General features: G+C 37.9%; 1 protein-coding gene across 1 annotated transcript in view; it reads right to left on the bottom strand.

Moving 5' to 3' along the window:
• LOC132105630 (myotubularin-related protein 5-like) overlaps positions 1–24007 on the bottom strand; it is a 60640-nt gene extending 36633 nt beyond the window's left edge. The window contains exon 1 of the mRNA XM_059510901.1: positions 23747–24007. Coding sequence (XP_059366884.1) covers positions 23747–23801 — 55 coding nt within the window. The 5' untranslated portion in view covers positions 23802–24007. The remainder of the gene's footprint in view (positions 1–23746) is intronic.
• Between the last annotated feature and the right edge of the window lie 1891 nt (positions 24008–25898).

The following is a 25898-nucleotide window of genomic DNA, read 5'->3' as shown; positions in this document are numbered from 1 at the left end:
TTTTTGGATGGCAATGGCCTGGAAGATTAAGCCAGCCAGTGGAGAGGAAATGCACCAACTTCAGGCGATATTCATATAGAGTTGTGGCCCGCTTCCAGGGCACCCAGGAGGTCACCCTACACTCGACCCTCATTTAGTGGAACTGACATGTTATCGCCGCAGGGTAAGAGTGCAGTCAGGATTAGTTTCATTTTCCCTTGCAAAAAAAGACAAGCGGCCAAGAAATGAATCCGAGCCAAAATCAACTTGCAAAATCAAGCTGATTTTTGAGGCCTTCAATGTGTTGGGAAATCTAAAACCTGCTTTGGTTCCCACCCCTCCTACTTTTTCGCTATCTTAGAATGAGAGCGAAAGCGACTAGATGAGTGATTGAGAAAAAGAGACGTCCAAGCACAAACAGGCACTGTTCTCCAAACACTAATTCACTCAAGCCAATTCCAGCATTCCGTGACATGCTGATTCCAGAACTCTGGTGCACACAGATAACAGCTGAGTCGGCAAACGAGGCAAGAAGTCTCCCGAGGGGAATGTTGTGAAAGGCCTGAACCGAAGTTATCAACACAAACACACGCATTTAGCACATTTAAACCCAAAATGCACAAGAAGGAATTCTGCATGCAAGCCTATGGACAAATCAGAGAAGAATTCTGACCTCATTTTTGGACTCTAGGGACAAAACAAATAGCTTGAAATCAAAACAAGTGAGGACTAACCCGCCGCCAGTTGGAGTCAATGTGAATCTGAGAACCTTCTGAAATCTGACAAAGAAAAATGGGGTCAGTGGGATTTTATGGAAGCCACATAAGCCGTGAATGTTTCTCAGTGATCTACCAATCCAACTCATTTGTGGGACCAGACTACCAGCAAGTTCAAACAAATGAATGGGTCTGAATTATGTAAACTATGACCCTGGCACAGAACTACAAAGCTCTAAAATCTCATTTATGCAATTTGAATACATACACATTGAAATTACGCAAGTCGAAATCAGATACGAGACTTAAATTACGTTATTTGTCAAATGCAATAGTTGCTGTCACACCTGACGTGCCTTGCGATATTGGAATAAATGCAATCATTACGAAAAACGGAAAACCAAGAACAACCCAGAGTTAATTATGGTTTGAAAAAGCCATATTCTGTGGTCTAGGGAGGAATTAAAATCATACAAATTTGACATGACAAATAATAACAGGATTTTAATTTTTGGACTAACCATTCCTTTAACACAAACCACAGAGTCAGCTGTAGCTTAATTCACAGACATTACCCATCATTTCCTGTTAAACGGCATAAAGATGCCATCTTTTTTTGGAGTAGGTTTGACAAAGCTGCCCTAAAAACTGAATGATCACATTTCAAAGTACTTTCGCTGTATACGGCTATACTATGACTTAGGGGTGTGCACGGATAGTCGAACATTCGAATATTCGTTCTGCTCTAATTAGTCGATAAATGAAAATGATATTCGAATTTCGCAAAAAAAAAAAAAAAAAAAGTTCACAATAAAACCTAATTTGGTCACTTTCTGTGATTCTCCACGGCATATTTGAAGATGTATGCAAGCAAAAAATAATTAATGAATGAATAAGGGGCCGTTCACATATCGCGCCTAAAAACGTGTGGAAAACGCTAGGCGCGCCGCTATCTCCTTCTTTCCAAAGCGCTCGGGCAGAAGCGCTCCTGAGGCGTCTGCTGTTGCTAAGCAACAATGACGCGCTCTCTCCATAAAGACGCGGAAATTTCAGCAAAGGATAAATGTATTTGCAGCACAAAAAAAACGCTTTTAGTAGCTCTGCTACTAAATTTATTTCAAAATGGCAATCCATATACAGCTATGATCAGCTGTTCTCTCATCTTGGCTGAGCTTTCAACATTGTTACGGAAAAGGATGAAGCTGAATGTTTAGTTCATGTCACATGACCTGCGGTGCACTTGCGGCATTCTGAAAAGTTGAGTTGTTTTTAACTTGATGTTTGATTGGGGTTGGGGAAGTCGTGGCCTGGTGGTTAGAGAATCGGACTCCCAATCGAAGGGTTGTGGGTTCGAGTCTTGGGCCGGCAGGAATTGTGGGTGGGGGGAGTGCATGTACAGTTCTCTCACCACCCTCAATACCACGACTGAGGTGCCCTTGAGCAAGGCACCGAACCCCCAACTGCTCCCCGGGCGCCGCAGCATAAAAAAAATGGTTGCCCACTGCTCCGGGTGTGTGTTCACAGTGTGTGTGTGTTCACTGCTCTGTGTGTGTGCACTTTGGATGGGTTAAATGCAGAGCACAAATTCTGAGTATGGGTCACCATACTTGGCCGAATGTCACTTCACTCTTCACTTCACTCTCTCTTTAAAAAATGGGCGTGTCGCACCGCGTGCGCATCGCGACCGCGTCGCTTCCATTATAAGCGCGCATACCGCTCGCCTACATTGGAAATAACGAACTTGAGCGCACAAAAGACGCGATATGTGAACGGCCCCTAAGAACTGCGGTCTTCTACAGTACTTCAAATATGCAGTGGAGAATCACAGAAAGTGACAGAATTCAAGAACATTGTTGCGGCATCTCTCAAGCAACGAATAAACACCGCTAACTTGGAGAATGCAGTGAAAACTCCTCTTCTCGCATCTGCCCTAGACCCTCGGCACAAACATCTCAGGTTTCTCGAAGAAAACACGAGAGAAGTAAGAAAAAAAAACTTTTTTGAACATTATCAGAACATTTTCCTTGATGTGAGTGGTGCGGATGCAGCCGCCATCACCAACGATAAAGAGGATGCAATGCCCACTCATCGGAAAAGGCTGAGCCAGTTCTTCAGCGATGATTACAGAGAGTCCAGCCGAGACGAGTGGGAACAGTTCTTGCTGGAGCCATGTATTCCACCAGATGAGGATGCCATTCAGTGGTGAAACGAAAATACGAAGCGCTTCACAAAACTTATTCGCTTAGCACACCGTTATTTGTGAGTCTCATATTTCTTAACAAGAACATGTAAAACAATAGAAAAAAGAGATTTGCTGACAGTTTAAAAGTTTCAAAGTTAAGTGTAGGCTACGTTCTACAATAGCCTAATTGCTGCGGGCTGCTTTACGTTTTTTCTTTGTTCACTTTTTTTGTGAGCTCAAATATTCAAATGTGATATTTGCGGAAAACGCCCATCCCTATTATGACTCACTAGTCTGTCTGGTTATTAATAGGTAAATTTCACCATTTCCTTCATGCAGGATCTGAGAGAGATGCCACGAGACAGTCACACCGCCCTGCTAGTCAGCCAGCAGGTGAAGTGAAACCGAAGGCAGGTGACCAACTACAGAAATCAAAAGGAAAGGAAGGAAAGGAATGACGTGGGGCCAAGTATAGTGTGTCCCATACTTAATTTGTGCTCTGCACTTAACCCATGCAAGTGCACACACACAGCAGTGAGTAGTGAACAAACACACGCACACACATTGTGAAACTCGAACCCATCCATTAGGGCACGACTGCCCCCAAAATCACAAGATTCTATCAAAAAAACTAAATGAGGAAACTAAAGCATTCAGTGCCAACAATGTGGCATTCATGTATCAATCACAGAGATGACTACTAAACTACGTCAGGCCAAGAGTAATCAGACTACCTTAATATGCAGAAAAACTCATTCTAAAGCAACTGCGCCTGTGCACTACATATATTCACTATCACACTTGTGTAAGAGACAGACATGTGGCGTGGTTGTGACTGTGTGTTAGCCCATGTGGGTGGGGCGGCAAAAAAACAAGTGTGTCGGCTTGCAAAGAGAAAAGACTGGGTCACGTTATAAAAGTTGTCAATTGTGCAAAGAATGCGTTGCTTGTAACATGCCAATTTTTTGACTAATTCACTACGGTTTCATTTAAAACCTGTTTCTTCAGGAGTTCAATGTAGATTCTAGAGAAAGGCTTGGCGGCATGTCAAAACCAGAAAACCACAGCCTGCTCATATGGCCCGCGCCACGCGTTGTCAAAACAGTTTGTCGCTATGGCTGCCTGGACTGGAGAGGCCACAGTAAAGTGTGTGAGAGAGTACAGCACAGGCTAGGTGGACAGACACAGAGAGTTGCAACTACCATCTATAGCAGTGGTTCTCAACTGTTGGGTCATGAGTCTGTTAAAAATGGAGAAAGGTCCATGTAAATAATAAAAGGAGACTGAACATATAATTCAAAATACAATACATGGTCGAATCAAAAAAGCAATAAAAGCTTCGATGAAGGATGTGAGTTTTAAGCAGTCTCTAACCTGTCAAACATGACACTTGAATTGCAATGTTTGCACATTTAATAATATAATTATATGCATCATCCATTACTATAGAAGCTTTGGTCAGATGTTTTAATTCTTTTGAAAGAGGTATTTTATGCACACCGAAGTTGATAAAAATAACCTGCCCAATTACTTCTCAAAACTAGCCCAATCGCGTTTCATTCCGGGCGATAAAATACAATTTTTTGGTGGGGTTCACCTTGGTAAAATGTGCATTTTAGGGGCTATACATCACGTTAATGGTATTGGGGTCGCTTCGACCCGCGGACATGAAAAACAACTGCAGACTTGGCAACACTGGCTGGCCTTTACTACACAGAGCCGTAGTTCACAGAAAATCCATAGAAAATCGATTTCAAAATCGGAGGCGATTCTTTATCGATTTTGAAAGCGATTTTATGTAGATTGTCAGTGAACTATGGCTCTGTGTAGTAAATGCCGCTCCACCTGAACCAATGTTGCCAAGTCCGCGGTTGTTTTTCATGTCCGCAGGTCAAAGCAACCCTAATACCAATAACGTGATGTTTAGCCCCTAAAATGCGAATTTTACCAAGACAACCCTGCCAAAATTTTTCACATTTTTCATCGGGGAACCTCTTGGAAATGCAATTGGGCTAGTTTTGGACTAGTTGTGAGAAGTGGGCAGGATTTGTTTTGAAAACCTGGCAACCCTGATCTGAACGCACATGCTGGAGATGTACTTCTAATCACAGGAGCGCCTTTACTTACGAGATGTGCATGAAAATCGCATTAGATTTTTTGCACAGCCCTAATTCTACTGTAAGATAAACAGCTAGTGAGTAAACGGCTCAATGCACCTTGTACTAATTCAGACCCAAACTCTTGGCGTTGGTCATTCTGGGTGGACTTGCACTGAGAGATTTGCATCTGCCAAAATCTGCTGTTGCTCGGGGATACCGAGAGTGCAGTTTTCTTTTCTTTCTGTGCAGAAAAGCTCTTCAACAAACTCACATCCTTCCTGCACACCAGCAACCACCCGTCCCACAACCACATTCAGCCCTGGCTGCTTTTTCAATAGAGCAAATACTTGAGGCTCAAGACAATTTATGCACTTTTTTTAGAGAGTGTGCTAGTTTTTAACAACACCTTATTACTTCTTGAAATACAACGTGGCTTTTGGTGTCGTGCAAAAAGAAAAGAAAAAAGAAAAAATAATCAGCACAGTTTTCGATTTGTCTTCTGAGCCACAGTGACGTCAGCGATGTGTGAAACTGTGGTGCTCTCATGTCTGTGTTCTATGCAAAGACCTGCGGTTTCGATTTTTTAAATCGGCCACTTTGGTTTTCAGTGGACAAGTACCGGTCATTCCAAAAACTCTAAGAGAGCTTATGTGCTTTTAAGACAAACTAAAGTCACAGCATGAGACATAAATGGAGTTTTATTTAGATTGCAGATAAACACTCTCACACACACTGACACAGAGGCATTAACCGCTGTGTTACCCAGGATTAGGGCTGGGGAAGAAACTTTCTAGCTTCCACCCTGACACCCTCACTCTCATGTTACAAACAATTATGAGTGTTAAGTCTGAATCAGTTCATACCATCCTTTTCTTTGAGTTACTTGTCAACATAAGTGTGGCATGTATTTATGTTGTAGTAAATGTAGGTAAACATCTGCGATTTGTTTTTAGGTATAAATTGAATATAAATGTATTTTTTAGATATATATTCTTGTTTATTAATGAGAATTTTTGGGGGGGAAAAACATCTATTTTCAACAATTGTTCAAGTGTTTTATATTATTTAAATGCATGAATATTTGAAATTTAATTCGCAATAATGGTTGTTTGGTCAAAATGATGAATAAATAATTGAAAAATTTACATTAATAATAAGTTCATATAAGGATACTAATTTTACTACTATTATATTATTTTAGATTATATTATCATTTTATTCAATATTCTTTCTAGTGTTTATTAGTGAAAATAAAATCAAAGCAAATATTGCGCGTTTTTTTTTTATGCCAAATCCTAACAATACATACATTAATACTATAATATAAAAAATATATAAAATATATATAATGTTAAATAATAATGATAACAATATTGTCATTATGTAATTATTATTAGTATTATTATTAAACATTATTTTTGTATTTACTAGTGAAAAATAGTGTGTGAAAACAAATCTACAATTATTTTAACAAGGTTTTTACTTTTATTTTATTGCATTACATTTAATGTTCTAAATTCATTTTGCTACAATGGCTGATTGGTCAAAAGAAAGGATAATGAAATTAACTAAATATAAATTTAAAAAAATATATTATATATAGCCAAAATGCTAACAAATATTCCATACGTTTTTAGCCAAGCCCTAACAAGGATACGCACACGTTTTCTCAACTAATCTCTTCATGACACTAAATAAACACAGACCCCACTTCTCTCTCACACACTTAATATATTTAACTAACCTCAGGCAAACATCTACTAAGAGATAAGCAGGTACGCATTAGGTCCCTTGTACACCTAGTTACATAAATAATTAAACAATGTAAAGGTCTAAAGCTCAGCCTGTGACAGATATCCTGCATGAAATGCGAAAAGCAAACTAAAAGAGCGCACTTGGACTCCTTTTGCTTACATAATGTTGGCGTCATTGGTTAGGCATTCCACCTTAGCAAAAAATTCCAAGCCTTCCGACAAGGTTTGGAAATGATATGGAAAGCAGTAGTGAAATTAGCATCAGGGTTAGTCAGTTCCCCTCTGCCACGACCAAGAGAGAGGCAGCCAACAGACATGAGGCTGTGACTGGTGTTTAGATCGAGTAAACTGATTATGAGCACTGGGAATTTGGGAAAAACACACACAGAAGATGAACTAGGAAATAAAGTGTCAACAGTGTAGCGTAGACGTTTGACGTCTGTCTGACATTAGCTCACTACCCTACCACAGCAAACGTTCTGTGAGAAAGCATCTGTAGCATGCTGTCGATTAGCACAGGAAATAATTTTAACTTGCCAGTCAGTCAGAAAAAATGCACTTACAATAGAAGTCTATGGGTCAAGGAATAGCATAATACACACAGTTTCAAAAGTACAGCCACAAAACATTATACATGCTAACTTGAGACTAGTTATGCAAAGTTTTGATTTTGAAGAGTTTTGAGTTTCTGAATTGTTTTCCAAAATTCTGACCACATAGTTCAAAACGTCTTGGCCCATGTTTTCACAAACTAAATTTAATTATTTTCCATGGTATTTGGCAGTAGGTCACAGATGATATGGATTTAAAAAAAACAAACATTTGAAACACTATCAAAGTCTACCAAACCTTTTATTTTTTGCTTGACATTGGATTCGTAAGATAATTTTGTTATTGCCTCTATATGTGAGGCTTAAAGTTTCTCAAGCTTTTAACCCAACACCTAAAATTTCTGCTTCTCCTGCTTTACAAATGATTCATCCTGTCTATGTTAGCCGACTCAGAAAATGTGTAATAATGGCAAAATAAACTGACTCAAAATCGGAGTACAAAATTAAAACTCGCCAAGCGCCAAATGACAGCTTTAGAGTAACTGATTTTGACAGGGCAAAAAAAAAAGTTAAAAGAATTGCAAAAAATTATAGTCTAACCTTCACTGATGCAAGTGATCAATGAAAATACAAATTAAAACAATAAAAAATACAATAAAAAACATCCAAAGAAAAAAGATTGAATGAAACTAAAATAAAATAAATTGTGCATTTATTAGTATTTTTATGTGTAGATACTTAATTAAAAAATATCATTAGAATTATTAGTAATAATAATATTGTAATTATTATTATTATTGATAGTATTATTAATAATAAACTAGGGCTGCAACTAACGATTATTTTGATAATCGATTAATCTGTTGATTATTTTTACGATTAATCGGTTTATGTACTTATATTTTAGTTTTTTCCATTTTTTCCCCAAGTAAATTATTAATAAATGGTCTTTATCCTTCAGCATAGATTTTTAAGAGATTTTAACCATTTTGCACTGTCATATCCTAATCAAAAATATACCTGGAGTTGTTTTATTGTGTTAGTAATCCTTTGTCGAACTCTTCTGCAATCAGAACACTGACCCATACTCTAGCAAATTTCACAAGGAGATTTAAAATAAGGTTTTCACCATGGCAGTCCTTAGAGCTCCTAAAGTAGTTTAACATCCCTAACAAAGCTTATTAAGGAATCTTTCAGAACATATTTTCACGAAGAATAAGGATAAAACAGAATAAAATTGCAGTGCATTGTATTTTATTATTTACTGGGAAACAGCTTTATAGCTTTTGCTGTGAAATTGTAAACAATCCTTCGAATAAAGTGCCAGTGGCATGAAACCTGAATGGAACTCACAATTTAAAGTAAAATCCATCAGAAGGTTGTCCAGAAAAAAAAATTGGACAGTCACACACAAAAAACCTGCTGTGTGAAAAAGAGCAGTGAATACTTAGAAAAAAAGTGCATTTCAAATATCTTTAAACATTTACCTCTCTCATTCAGTCATAATTAGGCTGCACGACTGAATTTTGAACTGGTAAACGACAAACTGATCAAAGAACATGTTTGTAAAGCTTTAAATGTTAACTGTTAAAAAGCAATGTTATCAGCTTTTACGACTAAACATTTGCAAACAACATTGTACTGGAGAATCTGCACAAATAAAAGACTTAGGGGCCGTTCACATATCGTGCCTAAAAACGCGTGGAAAACGCTAGGCGCGCCGCTTTCGCCTCCTTTCCAAAGCGCTCGGGCAGAAGCGCCCCTGAGGCGTCTGCCTTTGCTAAGCAACCATGACGTGCTCTCTCCTTGAAGACGCGGAAATTTCAGCAAAGGATAAATGGATTTGCAGCTCAAAAAATCGCTTGCAGTAGCTCTGCTACTAAATTTATTTCAAAATGGAAATCCATATACAACTATAATCAGCTGTTCCTTTCATCTTGACTGAGCTTTTAACGTTGTTACGGGAAAGGATGAAGCTGATTGGTTAGTTCTTGTCACATGACCCGCGATGCGCTTGCAGCATTCTGAAAAGTTGAGATGTTTTTAACTCGATGCGGTGCGGTGTTGGAAATAACGAACTTGAGCGCGCAAAAGACGCGATATGTGAACGTCCCCTTAAACAGTTCAGTAGTGCAGAGTTTACAGGTTACTCTTCTTTTTTGAAGGCTCAAAGTAAAGTACTCCCAGTCTCCCACATCCCGCTAAATGCTGCAGAGACGCCGTTCGGGAAGCACGTGACATAAAACGAGGCCAGCTATTGGCTATTCGCTACTTCTCCTGCTGTACTGGCTGAGTAAAACCTCCGGTGGCTCATTACTGCCACACTTTGGTCACCGCAGATTTGAAATATGCACGAAATGAGCCGCTTACGGCAAATAAAAGTTATTTAGCAATGAATCGATGACTAAATTAGTTGACAACTATTTTAATAATCGATTTTTATCGATTAAATCGATTCGTTGTTTCAGCTCTATAATAAACTTTATATTACTAATATTAACACAAATGTTATATTATTAAATAACTAAATGTGGCAGGGGGGGCGTGGTTAAGCGAAGTCTGCAGCGGGAGAGAGAATCAGGAGACGAGCGGTGAGTGAGTGGGTTGGACGGAAATGATCAACACCTGTTTCTTGTTGCAGTAATTGGCGTGGAGAGAGTATAAAACGCCAGGAGAAACGGGAGCAGTTGAGAGAGAGATGGACTGCTGACGTGACCTGAAAACCGGAACGAGTAACCCGGAAGTGCTATGCGTTAGAGTATATTGTTGTCAAAGTAAAAGTCACCGTCGGTGTTTACAATGAATATTTATTTTGAGTCCTAATAAAACTCGTCAGCAGTCCAGCCGACCCTTGTCCTCTTCCTTTCCTTACACGAACTCACTACACTAAACCAATAAATAAATAACTATAACAAACAGTGTATATATATGATCGGTCACGGATCATGTAAAGTGAAACTTAAATCTATAGGGGTTTTATTATTTATTCATGCACGTTAAACTATTTAAAGCTTGTTTCTTTTCAGATTCTTATTTACAGCTTTATCTTAATAGGCTATATTAGACATGTGCCGTTATTCTGTTACTGCAATATATCACGGTAATGAATATGATATACGATACTGTGATCATGGGCACTTCTAAATACTGTGATAATTATATATTACAAATTATTCAGAATTTGGAATGCATTTTAAGAATACTTTTCCTATCAACTGGTCAAAATGCACAACACCGTGAGAGACTCGCTGAATGAAAGTACATTTACTCTCTGACAGCAGATGGCGCTAAACTGCAGAAAATGCAGCCGTTACCCTGGAAACTGCAGAAATAAAGCATCTGCTACTTTCTAAAACGTATTTAAATAGATTTAAACAAGATTTAAGATTTAAAAAGATTTAAACGCTATGGTGTTCATCACAGTAGCAAATACTTATTTTCAAAAAAAATTACATTTTAATCTGGACTACAACATGACCTAGATATTGTTTGAAAGGGTTTTTATTCTTTATTGTTCATTCAGACTTTACATTAGGGCTTCATTAGTTAACATTAATTAGTTAACAAACTGACAATAAAAAATTCTTCTGAACATTCATTAATCTAAGGTATTCCAATATATAATAACACTTTGTTAAAATAATTGTGTTATTTAATGAGCTAACATGAAGTTATGTATTTTTTAACAAAGATTAATAACTTATGAAGCAAATGTAGCTATTGGTCATTGTGAATGTTAATGCATTATCTAAGGTTAACTAATGAGATCTTATTGTAAAGCGATACCTTTTGGTCTTTATAGTTCTTTTGCACTTTAATCTGTTTAAAGCTTTTAACTTTAAATTTTTTTCTGTATTGCTCTATTGTATAGTTATTTTTGTTATAAGAAAAAAATGTATAAACCTCTAATACTGTATTATGACCATATTTCAATGTCGTGATAATACCTTATACTGTGATAAAAGTATTAGCAATTAATCGCAACATGAAAATTTTATACCGGCATATCCCTAGGCTGTATATTAATTTACTGGGAAAAAAACGGTAGTTCTATGTGAAATCAGACATTTGAGCACCACCATATAGCCAAAATGGTATGATTATAACACCGCTGTGAATATTCGATTGTGAGATTAGTAGTCAAATCAGGCTCCTCCTATCGAAGAATCGAATTGTCGACTACTCGGCATCACCCTTAATATATTTTCAACTGTGGACCAATCGGCTTCACGGCACTTTCTACCAATCAGGTCATGGTGGGCTGCAGCTGAAACCAAGATTAAGACAGAGAGAGTGGGACATCAGACTATAATTTATGTATGAATCCCAACAACCACAATGCCAAAGACCCCTAGATATAATCCGGTGGGTCAGCAATGAAAAAAGAGGATTAAGAAGAATTACTTCCCGCAAACCACATACGCATATGGAGAACAAGATCTTCAGTCTCCACCCGAGGGGTTTGGGAGGGGGAGAGGGCCACATTCCCAAAATACCAGGGAAGGCCATGAAAGCATTGCAGACATGGAGAGCCCCCCCCCCCTTTCCCGCCTTTGACCTTTACGTCCCTCCACAAGAGACTGTTCATTGATCCAAAAGACCTCTGGATATGAAGCACACAAACAGCTATTAACCAGTCACTGCTTACCAAGTTTCATAACTAGAGCTAAGTATTCTGTGTGCACGCATGTGTGAGATGTAAAACCCAGTAGGGCTGTGTATTGCCAAGAATCTGGCGATACGATACGTATCACGATACAGGGGTTGCGATATGATATGTTGCGATACATTGTGATACTGTAAGCAAGGCTAGGCAGATATATTGGGATATTTCTTATTTTAGGAATAGAATATGTTTTTAGGAAAGCTGTCATTAAGAACACAATTCAATTCAAGTTTATTTGTATAGCGCTTTTTATAATACAAATCGTTGCAAAGGAACTTTCCAGAAAATTTAGTTTCTACAATATTTAATAGTCGCTTATCAGTTGTTACTGTCAGTTTATGTTCATATGACAGAAATGTAAGCGAAAAACAATTAAAGACATAAACAGACAATAACAACAATTAACTCGAGCCACGCTGCGACCCTACCGCCCACATCCCCCCACCGCATGAGCCCCTCTTCACATGGGATGCAGCGGAACTGAGGCGGCGGCCTCACCACAGTTCCCCAGTGGGCGTGGCGTCTGAGGTAGGGTTGGGTGATGTCTACCAAATTGATATCGAACGATGTCTACAGTGAAACATTGTGATGGAGGATGACATCGAGGTGGGGCGGTGTTAGGGGTGTGCCCGAAGCGTGAAACAAATAACACATTCTACAGAGCCACTAAAAGGCAAGCCACTTGCTAGCAGTATCCTGTTGCATCACAGTACATGAAAGTTCACTTACCACATACACAGAGTAAGGAGAAATGTCTGATAGGACGCTGGCTAATGATTTTCAGATCCTGAGCACCAATGACAAACATCTAATCTTGTCAAATGTGTGGCAAGTACTGCTGCTCTCTATAGTGTCTTTGTGATTATGAATCTCAAAAGTGAAAGTGAAAGTAAAATGAGAGCGAGCAATCGAAAGCAGTTTCAATAGCAGCTCCCTGATGCCAGCAATTTATATACAGTTGCCTATACTTACCAAACTTGTAACTGCGATAAAAAAGATTATTTTTTAATCCTCCCATCTCATAGGCTATTTATTTCTGTAGTACACTTCATTAAGGATTTTAAGCAACAGGGACTTTAAAGCCCATGTTGCAGGTTAAACACCACTGTCGATTAATGGGTACATAAATCACTCAAGATATGTATATCATTTTTTTAATTTCTCAAAAATGGTCTTAAAGACCATTTTTTTTACGTTTTTGGTATTAACTAGGGCTGCAACTAACGATTATTTTGATAATCGATTAATCTGTCGATTATTTTTACGATTAATCGATTAATCGGTTTATGTACTTATATTTTAGTTTTTTCCATTTTTTCCCCAAGTAAATTATTAATAAATGGTCTTTATCCTTCAGCATAGATTTTTAAGAGATTTTAACCATTTTGCACTGTCATATCCTAATCAAAAATATACCTGGAGTTGTTTTATTGTGTTAGTAATCCTTTGTCGAACTCTTCTGCAATCAGAACACTGACCCATACTCACAAATTTCACAAGGAGATTTAAAATAATGTTTTCACCATGGCAGTCCTTAGAGCTCCTAAAGTAGTTTAACATCCCGAACAAAGCTTATTAAGGAATCTTTCAGAACATATTTTCACGAAGAATAAGGATAAAACAGAATAAAATTGCAGTGCAGTGCATTGTATTTTATTATTTACTGGGAAACACCTTTATAGCTTATGCTGTGAAATTGTAAACAATCCTTCGAATAAAGTGCCAGTGGCATGAAACCTAAATGGAACTCACAATTTAAAGTAAAATCCATCAGAAGGTTGTCCAGAAAAAAAAATTGGACAGTCACACACAAAAAAACCTGCTGTGTGAAAAAGAGGAGTGAATACTTAGAAAAAAAGTGCATTTCAAATATCTTTAAAAATTTACCTCTCTCATTCAGTCATAATTAGGCTGCACGACTGAATTTTGAACTGGTAAACAACAAACTGATCACAGAACATGTTTGTAAAGCTTTAAATGTTAACTGTTAAAAAGCAATGTTATCAGCTTTTACGACTAAACATTTGCAAACAACATTGTACTGGAGAATCTACACAAATAAAAGTCTTAGGGGCCGTTCACATATCGTGCCTAAAAACGCGTGGAAAACGCTAGGCGCGCCGCTTTCTCCTTCTTTCCAAAGCGCTCGTGCAGTTGCGCCCCTGAGGCGTCTGCCTTTGATAAGCAACCATGACGTGCTCTCTCCTTGAAGACGCGGAAATTTCAGCAAAGGATAAATGGATTTGCAGCTCAAAAATCGCTTGCAGTAGCTCTGCTACTAAATTTATTTCAAAATGGAAATCCATATACAACTATGATCAGCTGTTCCTTTCATCTTGACTGAGCTTTTAACGTTGTTACGGGAAAGGATGAAGCTGATTGGTTAGTTTTTGTCACATGACCCGCGATGCGCTTGCAGCATTCTGAAAAGTTGAGATGTTTTTAACTCGATGCGGTGCGGTGTTGGAAATAACGAACTTGAGCGCGCAAAAGACGCGATATGTGAACGTCCCCTTAAACAGTTCAGTAGTGCAGAGTTTACAGGTTACTCTTCTGTTTTGAAGGCTCAAAGTAAAGTACTCCCAGTCTCCCACATCCCGCTAAATGCTGCAGAGACGCTGTTCGGGAAGCACGTGACATAAAACGAGACCAGCTATTGGCTATTCGCTACTTCTCCTGCTGTACTGGCTGAGTAAAACCTCCGGTGGCTCATTACTGCCACACTTTGGTCACCGCAGATTTGAAATATGCACGAAATGAGCCGCTTACGGCAAATAAAAGTTATTTAGCAACGAATCGATGACTAAATTAGTTGACAACTATTTTAATAATCGATTTTTATCGATTAAATCGATTCGTTGTTTCAGCTCTAGTATTAACGTTTTTTTTTACGCAATTCGGAGATGACGTCACGTTGGGGAGAAGTGGAGGAAAGGTAGCCTCAGCCTAGTATTAGAACTATGGCGATTGACTGGGATGAGGAAGAGATGGCAAGAGCCAACATGTATGATGGCCCGCAGCCGTATAATTTTGAACCTGCCATACGTGAGAGGGCAAATGAGGAATTGCCAAAAACTGATGGCCGTAAAAGCCAATTAAATGCATGGTCCGAGGAGAATGAGTGGAGAGTTGGTGAAGTGTCCTGGTGAGTTGCTATCATTTAGCAACGCAGCAATGAGCACTGGAGCTAGTCTACGAGCAACAGTGCACAATAACGACACATATATTGTTTTTTACTGTCATTGAATAGCACCGAGTGAAAAATCAACGTTTTCTTTATATCTAGTGGCAGTGATCATGACGTTAGTTCAGATAAGTACCGTAAACCTTTGTCATAGTGTCGTAGTACTGGTAAACTTTGTCTTTGTCATCTAGAAATAGAAAGCATCATGCTAGCTATATGGGCGTTTCAAAGCATTTATCTCTTCCTTCGGTGAAAATGTTGTTGCAAACGTAGCCGCGTGTCTGTCGCTGTGTTTGGCAGGTGCTTGTGTGGGTGGTGCTGTCCATGGAAACTGCGCTGGAAAGCTTGTGCTGTAGGGAAGTGAGTGCGTTTTGGTCTATATCTATCAATCTATCTGTCTGTCTATCTATCTATATCTATGTATTTATCTATTTATCTATAATCTGCGCTATCTGAATACTCTTGTCTACTACTCGTCTCTCTAGTCACTCTCAATGAACTCAAGGCGGGCTTTGGTAAATTCTCTCCCCAATGTGACGTAATGCAATGCATCGTGGGGGAAAGGAGGATCGTTACAAACTGCTGTAAGACAGTACCCACTTTTTCGTATTATATTCCGTTTTGTGATATCCATTGTATTTTATGTTGCTGGGTAACAGTTTAAATGTTTATTACCAACAAGCAAATTGCACAAATTCTTTGAAAAATTAAACCTGCAACACAGCCTTTATGCAAACACCACTGATGGAACAGCAAAGGCATTCCGACATCATACTACGCATACGCAACTTTAACTACTACTTTGTGACGTTCTGCTGTAACCGTCTATTGCGGAAGAACAGAGTAATTGCATCAGTATATGACTCTACCATTAGTCTTTTATTTACTCTGTGTTCATATGTTTTAAACTTAAGCTAATTTTAACGATAGATATGTTAAGTCGCATTTTCTGACAGTGAATACATTTAGGCATTTATCTTCCTTCATCTCATCGAGATTCAACGGCAAATACTGCTTTCACTGTAAATCTAGGACCAGAACTTTCCGATGTCTGTCAGCCATCAGTGATGGACTATGGCATTGTCTATTGGCCCAATCCTAGTCTGAAGCTGAGACTACATACTATAATACATCACTAAAAGTACTAAAACATTTTTTTTTATAATTATAGATTTTTATTAAAAATAATTAATTTACTATAAATAAAATACAAATACATTCTGCTAGGAAACCAATGGCATAAGACACACATTAATTAAAAACATGCTTTCAACCAATTTGTGATCATAGTTCCAAGACGATCACAAGTCACTCTCACAATTTCGACAAATCTACATAAGCCACATAACTAGGGCTGGACGATTATGGCCTAAAATCAAAACCTCGATTAATTGAACATTTTACCTCGATTACGATTAATGAACGATTATTTTGTTTCGGTTTTGTTTTTTTGCCCTCATAGTTCACTGACAAGGTTTGTACTGTAAATATGATTGACTATCAGCAGTTATTTTATCTATGTTCATAAGATTTCTTACTAGGGTTGGGTATCATTTGAATTTTATCGATTCAGATTCCGATTCTGTCTGCTTATCGATTCCTAGTTTCGATTCCAGTAAGATAAAAAAATCCAATATAAAAAAATTAAGTCAAACATTTAGATGTCAAACATTTTTACAAAGCATTCTGTTGCAGCTGAATAACATGAGCAAAAATCAGCAGCCTACAAAACACTGCAAGAGGAATTTTGCCTGTGATTAAAAAAATACCATAGCAAAAACAACTAGATTAATATAAATTTCAAATATTAAAGTGTTAAAGACAAGTAAACAGTCAGTAATAAGAAAGGAACAAACAAATCAATTAGCAATATCATAAATAAATACATACAACAACAAAAAATTTCAGGTACAGAAACTAATTAAAAGTTTAAAAACATTGCATAGTTTTTGTTTTATAAATAGAATAAAGATTAATCAAGTAAAGTTATTAAATATATTCAGTCAAGATCAGTGAATGATTTACTTTTGTTCTTTGATTAACATTAATGACAGGCAGCGTGTTTATCAGGCTGTTGTCTATTTAATCAAAAATACTGCACATGTGTTTTCTTTCTCATCTGTTTATGAATCTGTTCACGTAAGACAAAAACGGCTGCGTTTATGATGATATACTGATTTTCTACAGTGAAAATACACAGAACAGTCCGAGAACGGACACAAACCGGGAACCCGCAGCGCGACCGCCGACCGCTGCTCTCTATGCACGCGCTTGTGCTTCATGTGCGCTGCACACAAACATGCTATAATACTTTTTGAGATTCTAAGATACTTTAGTGATAAATCACAGGACAGCGCTGACAACTAGTTTCTGCGTTCCTCTGTGCACGCGGTCTTCATAGCTACTGTTTATATGAGTGTTCGTGCCACAGTGCAGCTGCGCGAACATGGTAGCTCGATGTAAGAATACACATCCGAATCATCTAATCGCTTGAATGTCCAAACCATAAAACAAATACAACTGACAAAGTTTAGTGAAGACGCAAGGCTCACCGCTCACGCGCCATCAGTATGTGTTGAACCGGCTTTCACCTCCGTGTTTTGCTTTTATGCCACTGACAGGCAGAGTCATGTGGCTACACACGCACTAGTATGCTTTTAAGGGGGAAGTTTTAACAGGATTAAAAAACCGAGATAACCGACATGGGAAAATTACGTCGGTTAGAGGTTATGAATTTCGGTTTTGATTATTTTTCGATTAATCGTCCAGCCCTACACATAACATACATAACATTGGTGTCAGCTTTAATTTGCAACTACAATTTGAAACAACATTCAATATAAATCACACCAAATCTAATATTTGGTTTTGTAAGCACATGTAGGAGATGCAGTACCGGCCCTAAGAAGGATGTGACACTTCAATCAACTGACCCGAACTCTCTCACCCTGTCCCAGGGACAGCAGACCAACAGTGTCCCATGAGTTCACCACAAACATAATGAAACTTGACGACAAGGAGTTTCAAATGTATTTGCTTTTGTCTATACAGTGTGTGACTGTGCATATGCAAATCAAATGCATGCAAACTCTATTAAACTGTGTGTGTGTGTGTGTGTGTGTGTGTGTGTGTGTGTGTGTGTGTGTGTGTGTGTGTGTGTGTATGGGTTATGAGCCCCCGTGTCTCCCAGAATGAGGACAATCTCCATTGCCCTCTAGCCCCTTCGGCTGGCACATGAATGAGAAGTATTCATCCACTAGCTGGCTGTCAGAGCTATGCGGCCATACGCTGCAGGCATGGGGACCGGGCTTCTGTATCCATGACCCCAGCCACCCTTTCCTCGGCACAAAGCTGTTTATAGTCCAGCCAGATGACCAGAAATGGGGCGTCATGGTAACACAGAACGGGCAGCGTATCACGCCATGGCTCCCTTCAGCCTTATTCTTCCTCATGAATCAGAATCTGTACTCGACTGGTCAATATTTCTAGACGTCCGGCTGAATCAGTGCATTTATTTAAGGCAGACAGAGAGCTGATTTGTTAAAGGGCCACTTTGAGCAAGCCACCCCTTAAAAAAAAAAAAAAGCTACTACTCCTGCATTGTATTATGATATTGGATGGGGATCAAAAAAAATGTACGATTCCAGTTCTGATTTGATTCCTCTTAAAGGGGTTATTGGATGCAAAATTCACTTTAACATGTTGTTTGAACATAAATGTGTGTTGGCAGTGTTTGTACACATCCACCCTAAAATGAAAAAATGTTTGCGCAAATCTTACATGATCAGCTCCAGAATAAGGAATCTTTGAAAATTGCCTTTCCTAATAATGAGCTAGTTACCCAGTTCCACGGCTATATGCAGCTAAAGTAAATGGTATCATGAGAACAGTTTGTCACCTCATGGTAGAAAGGGGTGGGGAGGGCAGAGCTAATTAGAATTTAACGGGACATGCACTAAAATGGCATGCTGTGTGCAGAGCTGTTTTTGACAAGGCTAAAACAGTGTTGTTTTACACTACCGTTGAGAAATTTTAACCAAAGTATGTTATAGACTTTTCATTAAGACGCTAAAGAATCAACTTGTGGAAGATGGGCATCCGATGACCCCTTTATTCGTGTTCCATTAATGATTTGTTTGGTACTTTGAAGAAATAAATCCTTCAGAAATCATTCTAATAAGATGATAAATTAACATTTATTTGTTAATATTAATAAAACTTTTCCAGCAATACAAGTCTTTACCATCACATTTTAATATGAATTTAACTCAATCTTACAGCATAAAAGTATTCAATTCTCTAAAAAAAATGTAATAAATTGGGGGGACAAAATATACTGACCCAAAACTTTTGAATGGTAGCGTATATGGTTACAAAGATGTATATATTAAATGAATGATGCTCTTTTTTTATTTTATTTTTATTCATTGAAGAATCCTGAAAAGAGTAACACGGGTAACAAAATATATTAAACAGCACACTGAAAACTGGAGTACCGTATTTTCCGGACTATAAGTCGCACTTTTTTTCATAGTTTGGCTGGTCCTGCGACTTATAGTCAGGTGGGACTTATTTATCAAAATTAATTTGACATGAACCCAGAGAAATGAACTAAGAGAAAACATTACCGTCTCCAGCCGCGAGAGGGCGCTCTAATGCTGCTCAGTGCTCCTGTAGTCTACACTGTACACATATAGCGCCCTCTCGCGGCTGTAGACGGTAATGCTTTCTCTTGATTCTTGGTTCTAAATAAATGCGACTTATAGTCCAGTGCGACTTATATATGTTTTTTCCCTCATCGTGACCTATTTTTGGACTGATGCGACTTATACTCAGGTGCGACTTATAGTCCGAAAAATACGGTAATTGCTGCTGAAAATTCAGCTTTTCACCACAAGAATAAATCAGCTTTTAAAGTATATTAAAATAGAAAAACCATTATATTAAATTGCAATAATATTTCACAATATTACATTTTATTCTGTATTTTTGATCAAATAAATGCAGCCTTGATGAGCATAAGAAACCTCTTTTAAAAAAACAACAATTCAAGTCTCAAAAGTTAGATGTAAACTGCATATGTTAGTTCTTCACAAAAAAAAATTATAATAATAATAATTAAATAAACAATCAAACAAACATTTCAACATGCATTCTCAGAGACACACAGGGGTTAACCGAGAAAACAGACTGGCACAGACAATTCTCACAAAGAGTGTGCAACAGAACAAACGCTCTCCTCTTTTGTTTAGGGCCTCTCTGTTTTCAATCTGGCTCCTCCCAAAAAAAAGCATCAAGAGAGAGAGCGGGAGAAAGAGAAGCATGAGAGGGAGAGAAGCCGGGGGGGCGAGCTATACAGCGAACCCCAAAAGACATTTCCATGGATGTCCACTTGTAGTGGACCCACCCCAAATTCTGGACCTCCATTTTCTTACTCTGCAATGCTGAGGACAATCTGGATTCTCAATCAATCATGTCTTCTCCCTAGAGCCTCAACTCCCATTTCCTGTTTTTAAACAGCAAGCCCCTCGGCCAGAGAATCCTATTCAATGCAGTTCTCCTCGCAGGGCCAAGAAATCGAGCAACAAATAGCATTGCACAGTTTTGCATAATTCGCAACAGACCCTGGGCTACTCCACCCTGACAGCTTACTGCCCTCCAGAGATGCAGCCATTCTGGCTCAAGATGCTATTAAGGGAAGGAAGAAACCTTACACTGTGGGCTATATCAATGATGGAGACCAAGACAAAGGGCCTGAGTTGGGGACATGGCCCCTGGGTCAGCTGGACATGTTCTGCACTGGTAAACAAAACAGTGAGCGGGGTTACCTTGCTAAAGGGCTCTGGCCCTTTGGGTGTTAAGTAGGCACCACTTCAAGAACACTTTTTAAAAATCCTTTGGAACATGTCCAGGTTCACATTCACGATGTGGTTTCAGAGATATGACACCTCTCAGATATGTGCGTCAGATAGACATAAATATAACAGGACTTAAAGGGACAGTTCACCCAAAAATGACTTTCTTCTGTTGAACACAAAAATATTTTAAAAAGGGTCTCCTTTTTTTCCATCCAATGAAAGTCAATGGAGTTGATCCAACCAATTTTTTCCTGTGGAACCCAAATTAGATTGTTGTTTTTTTAAGTACTTTTATCAATAATACAAATTCTGTAATAATTTACAACTTCAAGTTGTTTCAAAACAATCTGAATAATATCAAAGTCGATATTGGCCAAAGAGGTTGTTTTGGACCCCCTTGACTTTAATACACTTTAGTTCGGTTAGATTCCGTAAATTAAACGTGGATGAAAGCAAGACTTATAGTCTTTTACACACTTTATTAAAGGCATACAAAATGCAATTTTCACATTTTTTCTATTGAATTTTTCTTTCTTCATAAGAAGTTGAATGATCGGTATGTTGCTGTTGTATGTTGTAAATACATTTTTTAAATATCTTCTTTGGGTTCCATAGAATAAAGAAAGACAGGTTTGGAGTTGATTTTTATATCTCTTAAAGCTTATATTTTGCTAATTGTTATGTGGTTGCAACAAATAACAGACAGGAAATTGTTAGAATTGTAAGAAGGAGAAACATCAGGAGATGTTGCAAGCCAGATTAAAACTCAAATTGCCCTTATAAGCACCAAGGCTCAATACGTCATAGCATGTCTGCTAACTGCTAGACATTGTTTTACATAAAAAAAATAAAAAACTTATTCGAGAGATGTAGTTCAGATGTTAAGCATCGCGGGAGCAAAGTCTGGCAACAGTTACACTTGCCAAGTCTTCAGAGATTTGACGATTTATGAATGTGATGTCAACCACTTCCACAACCTCACAAGATTATGATGTCACAGGTCTACCCATCAGCTCAAAGCAGTCTATTCAGATTGATTTAGATCACTATGTTGCATTGCATGCTACAACATGAATGGGCGCTGTTGTATTTTAATGTTTTTCTTGAATTCAATAGCCTTCATGAGAGCTTTTTTCCCTCTCACACACCTTTACTGTACTTGAAGGTCTGCTTACCAGATGCTGAAATACAGCAGCAGGCTAGAAACAAGAAAGGAAGACATTCTGCAAAGCGTGCAGCCTTTCAACATCCTGCCAGACTACACTTACGGCCATATACGAATAGCTACGTCTCACAGGCGACAAAAAGCAAAGACCTTTCTACACACCAAACAACTCTTGAAGTGGACCACTGCACAAAACATGTAATTTAACATGCATATCCATCTCACGAGTTCCTGAAACAGTAAAAAGGGACTCATCGTGTTTTTTGTGTGTCTTATAAATAAGGAATAAGACTTGCATGGAAGCAACTCTCTTAATAAAGGTTTCAAATGCGAGTTTCCAGCAACTTGCCTTCTTTCAGTTGAGGGTTGGTAAATTATGCATGCTCACCGGGACCATTATATCGCGCGAATCTAGGCCACTCACCAAAACACTCAACCTTCTGATAACAAAAACTAAGAGCAGGATTTTACAGATACTCAAAGCTCCCTAAATTCACTCAAATTAAAATAAATATACTTTAAAGTGATAGTACACCCTTCTCCTTTCTCACAATTTACTGTCTGTTGCACTTAAATAATTTTTGTTTTTAATTGCAAAAAGCAATAAAAATAAAGCTTTAAATGTATACTCATGTCATTCCAAACCTGTATGTCTTTATTTTTTCAGCAAAAACCCAAAGACGATATTTTGAAAAATGGGTTCTTTACAAAAAAATTTTTGATTTTGTCATTATTTATAACAAAATGTTGCTTCAGAATCATTTAATGTTCTTTCTTCTGTGGAATATAAAAGAGAAACATTTTGCAAAACGTAGATCTTTAAGTAATGCTGATTGATCGTGACTGAGGATGTCATGTCAAATGATGCGAAATAGCTCATATTTGTCATTGTCTCTTTTTGTCTTTTCTAAACAATTAAGTCGAATTTCTAGTTTATGGGAAACTTTCCCTTCAATAACGCAGCATCCTTCAGGTTAAAGCACTGCTACGCTTAATAAACAACAACAAAAACAAAAGCGGTTTCTCAAAACCTAGTGTGTTGCCTACAAAGACAGCATTTTGTGTATCACAAGTACTTTCTATGCAGGCAACTTGTTAGGTTTAGACACAAGCAAAAGCATCTGTGCCATACTGTGTTATTGATGTTTGTTGACATGTCTTAGACATCAGCTTTTGCTTTTCTTTTCAACTCTAGAGCCTTATATGGGACAATATAACAGGCTGTTACTTGACAATCACCGGTGGCAAAGGTTACACTGATAAATCCCAAAAAAATAGTACCCGCTGGCAAACTTCTTATCAGCCTTAAAGCAATCGTGTAACGTAATAGGGCATATGCAGGCGCTTCGTGAAACTTCGTTCGGACTCGGCTTTCGAGTTTAGGATTGATCTCCAGAGGCCTGGGACATCCGCGGCTGAAAGTAGCTCGCCAATCCATAGACGAATCAGCTGTGTCGAGGCTATTTCCCTCTCCCTCCGCCATCTGTGTTGTTTACCGTGAATAAACCTCTACTAATACACTCCAATCTAACAGATCAGGAGGAGGAGGAGGGAGAGAGGAGGAAGAATCGCTTGCCGTGTGTCTCCCTTACCTCTCTTATCGAGATCGTATCCGACGACCACGAAGTAATCGGCGAGCCTGGTCATCTTATCGAGATCTCGGCGACAGGCCTCGGGGGTGACTGTAGTCTTTCCGCAGGTAGACGATATTCCGATCACATTGTGAAGGCAGCGGCGACAGCAGCATCCCTCCAGCAGCAGCCCGCCGCCATACTGTCGCTGTGAGTATGCCGTGCCCTGACAGCGCTCTGCGCATGCGCACTGAGCTCCGCGTCAGCAGGGAGGGGCGCGCGCACAGAATGTTGCGTGGTCATCTAGAACGATATCAAAAATACAAATAAAAACATGTAAAGCAAAAATATTATTATATTTATATGCTACGATAAAAATTAATTAATTGGTTGCCTTACCACATTCTGCATAATATATATATATATATATATATATATATATTTTTTTTTTTTTTTTTTTTTTTTTTAATTGGCTGTATGTAAAATACAAATTATGACCCTGAACCACAAAGCCAGACATAAGGGTCGTTTTTTTAATTAATTGAGATTCATACATCATCTGAAAGCTGGTAAATAAGCATTCCATTGATGAATGATGAAAATAAAAATACTTTTAAAGTTGTCCGAATTAGCAATGCGAAGTTTTGATATATTTAGGGTTGGAAATTTACAAAATATCTTCATGGAACATGATCTTTATTTAGCATCCAAATGATTTTTGGCATAAAAGAAAAATCGAACATTTTGACAATTTATTGTTGGCTACTGCCATTACTTATGGCTGGTTTTGTGGTAATTTGCCAAATTTGCATAAAGAAACAGACAATGCCTAAATACTTTGCATACTTTTATGTCTGTTTTCTTTTCCTCTATATCTTTTTAAAATTTCAAATAAATTATATGAAAAACCACAGTCAAATTAACGGCCCTATAATCTTGTTATTTTATACTTATTTTAAGTATAAAATAAAATGTATACTTATTTTATTTAATGTTGATATTGACATTTTTATGACAGTTATTATATTGAATTTTGCCAATATTTTATTCAAATCAATCATTCTTATAATGTTGCTAATGAACTAATTACAATTTTCATTTAAATATATACATACTTTTATAGAAAATAAGTTTTTATCAGTTATACATGGCCTTACAATAACAGTGAAAGTGGTATTTCCATATTTTCACAGTTTAAATATAAATTAATAGTGCAAAAAAGGAAACATATATTACCATGATTCTGTAGTAATGACTTTAACTACTTTACTTCCAAGATCGATACTATTAGAGATAAAATTGTTACGCAGCCGTCAGATACAGTATTGCACTAGATCCCCTGAGGAACAGTTCCACTCATTCTCTACTATGAGAGGAAAAATTATATAAACTTGTTAAATCATCTAAACAACAACATGTATGTTAGACCCTATCCCATCTAGGCTCCAAAAAATGGTGCTTCCAGAAGTCATAGATCCACTTCTGACTATTATTAATTTGCCTTGTCATTAAGATTTGTCCCCAAAACCTTCAAACTGGCTGTTATTAAGCCTCTCATCAAAAAAAAACACAACTAGACCCCAACGAACTAATTAAAGGCCGACCTCGAATCTTCCTTTTCCGTGCAAGAAAAATGGTATCTGTGAGGATTTCCAGTCAGGATTTAGACCATGTCATAGTACTGAGACTGCTCTCCTTAGAGTTAGAAATGACCTGCTCTTATCATCTGATCTTGGTTGTATCTCTCTATTAGTGCTATTTGATATTAGTGCTGCATTCAACACTGTTGACTACAACATTCTCTTGAATAGACTACAAAACTTTGTTGGCATTAATGGAAGTGCATTAGCATGGTTCAAATCATACTTATCTGACTGCCATCAATTCGTAGCAGTGAATGAAGAGGTATCATATCGATCACAAGTGCAGTATGGAGTACCTCAAGGCTCAGTACTAGGGCCGTTACTCTTCACGCTTTACATGTTACCCTTGGGAGATATCATCTGGAAGCATGGTGTTAGCTTTCACTGTTATGCTGATGATACTCAGCTCTATATTTCTTTGAGGTCTGGAAAAAAATACCAATTTGAAAAATTTATGGAATGCATAGTCGATATAAAAACCTGGATGAGGAGTCATTTCTTACTGCTAAATTCAGAAAAAACAGAGGTAT

Source organism: Carassius carassius, chromosome 26 (genome assembly GCF_963082965.1).
Source record: "Carassius carassius chromosome 26, fCarCar2.1, whole genome shotgun sequence".
NCBI lineage: Eukaryota > Metazoa > Chordata > Actinopteri > Cypriniformes > Cyprinidae > Carassius > Carassius carassius.
Note: the sequence above shows the minus strand (reverse complement) of the source record. Positions and strands in the feature narration are given on the sequence as shown.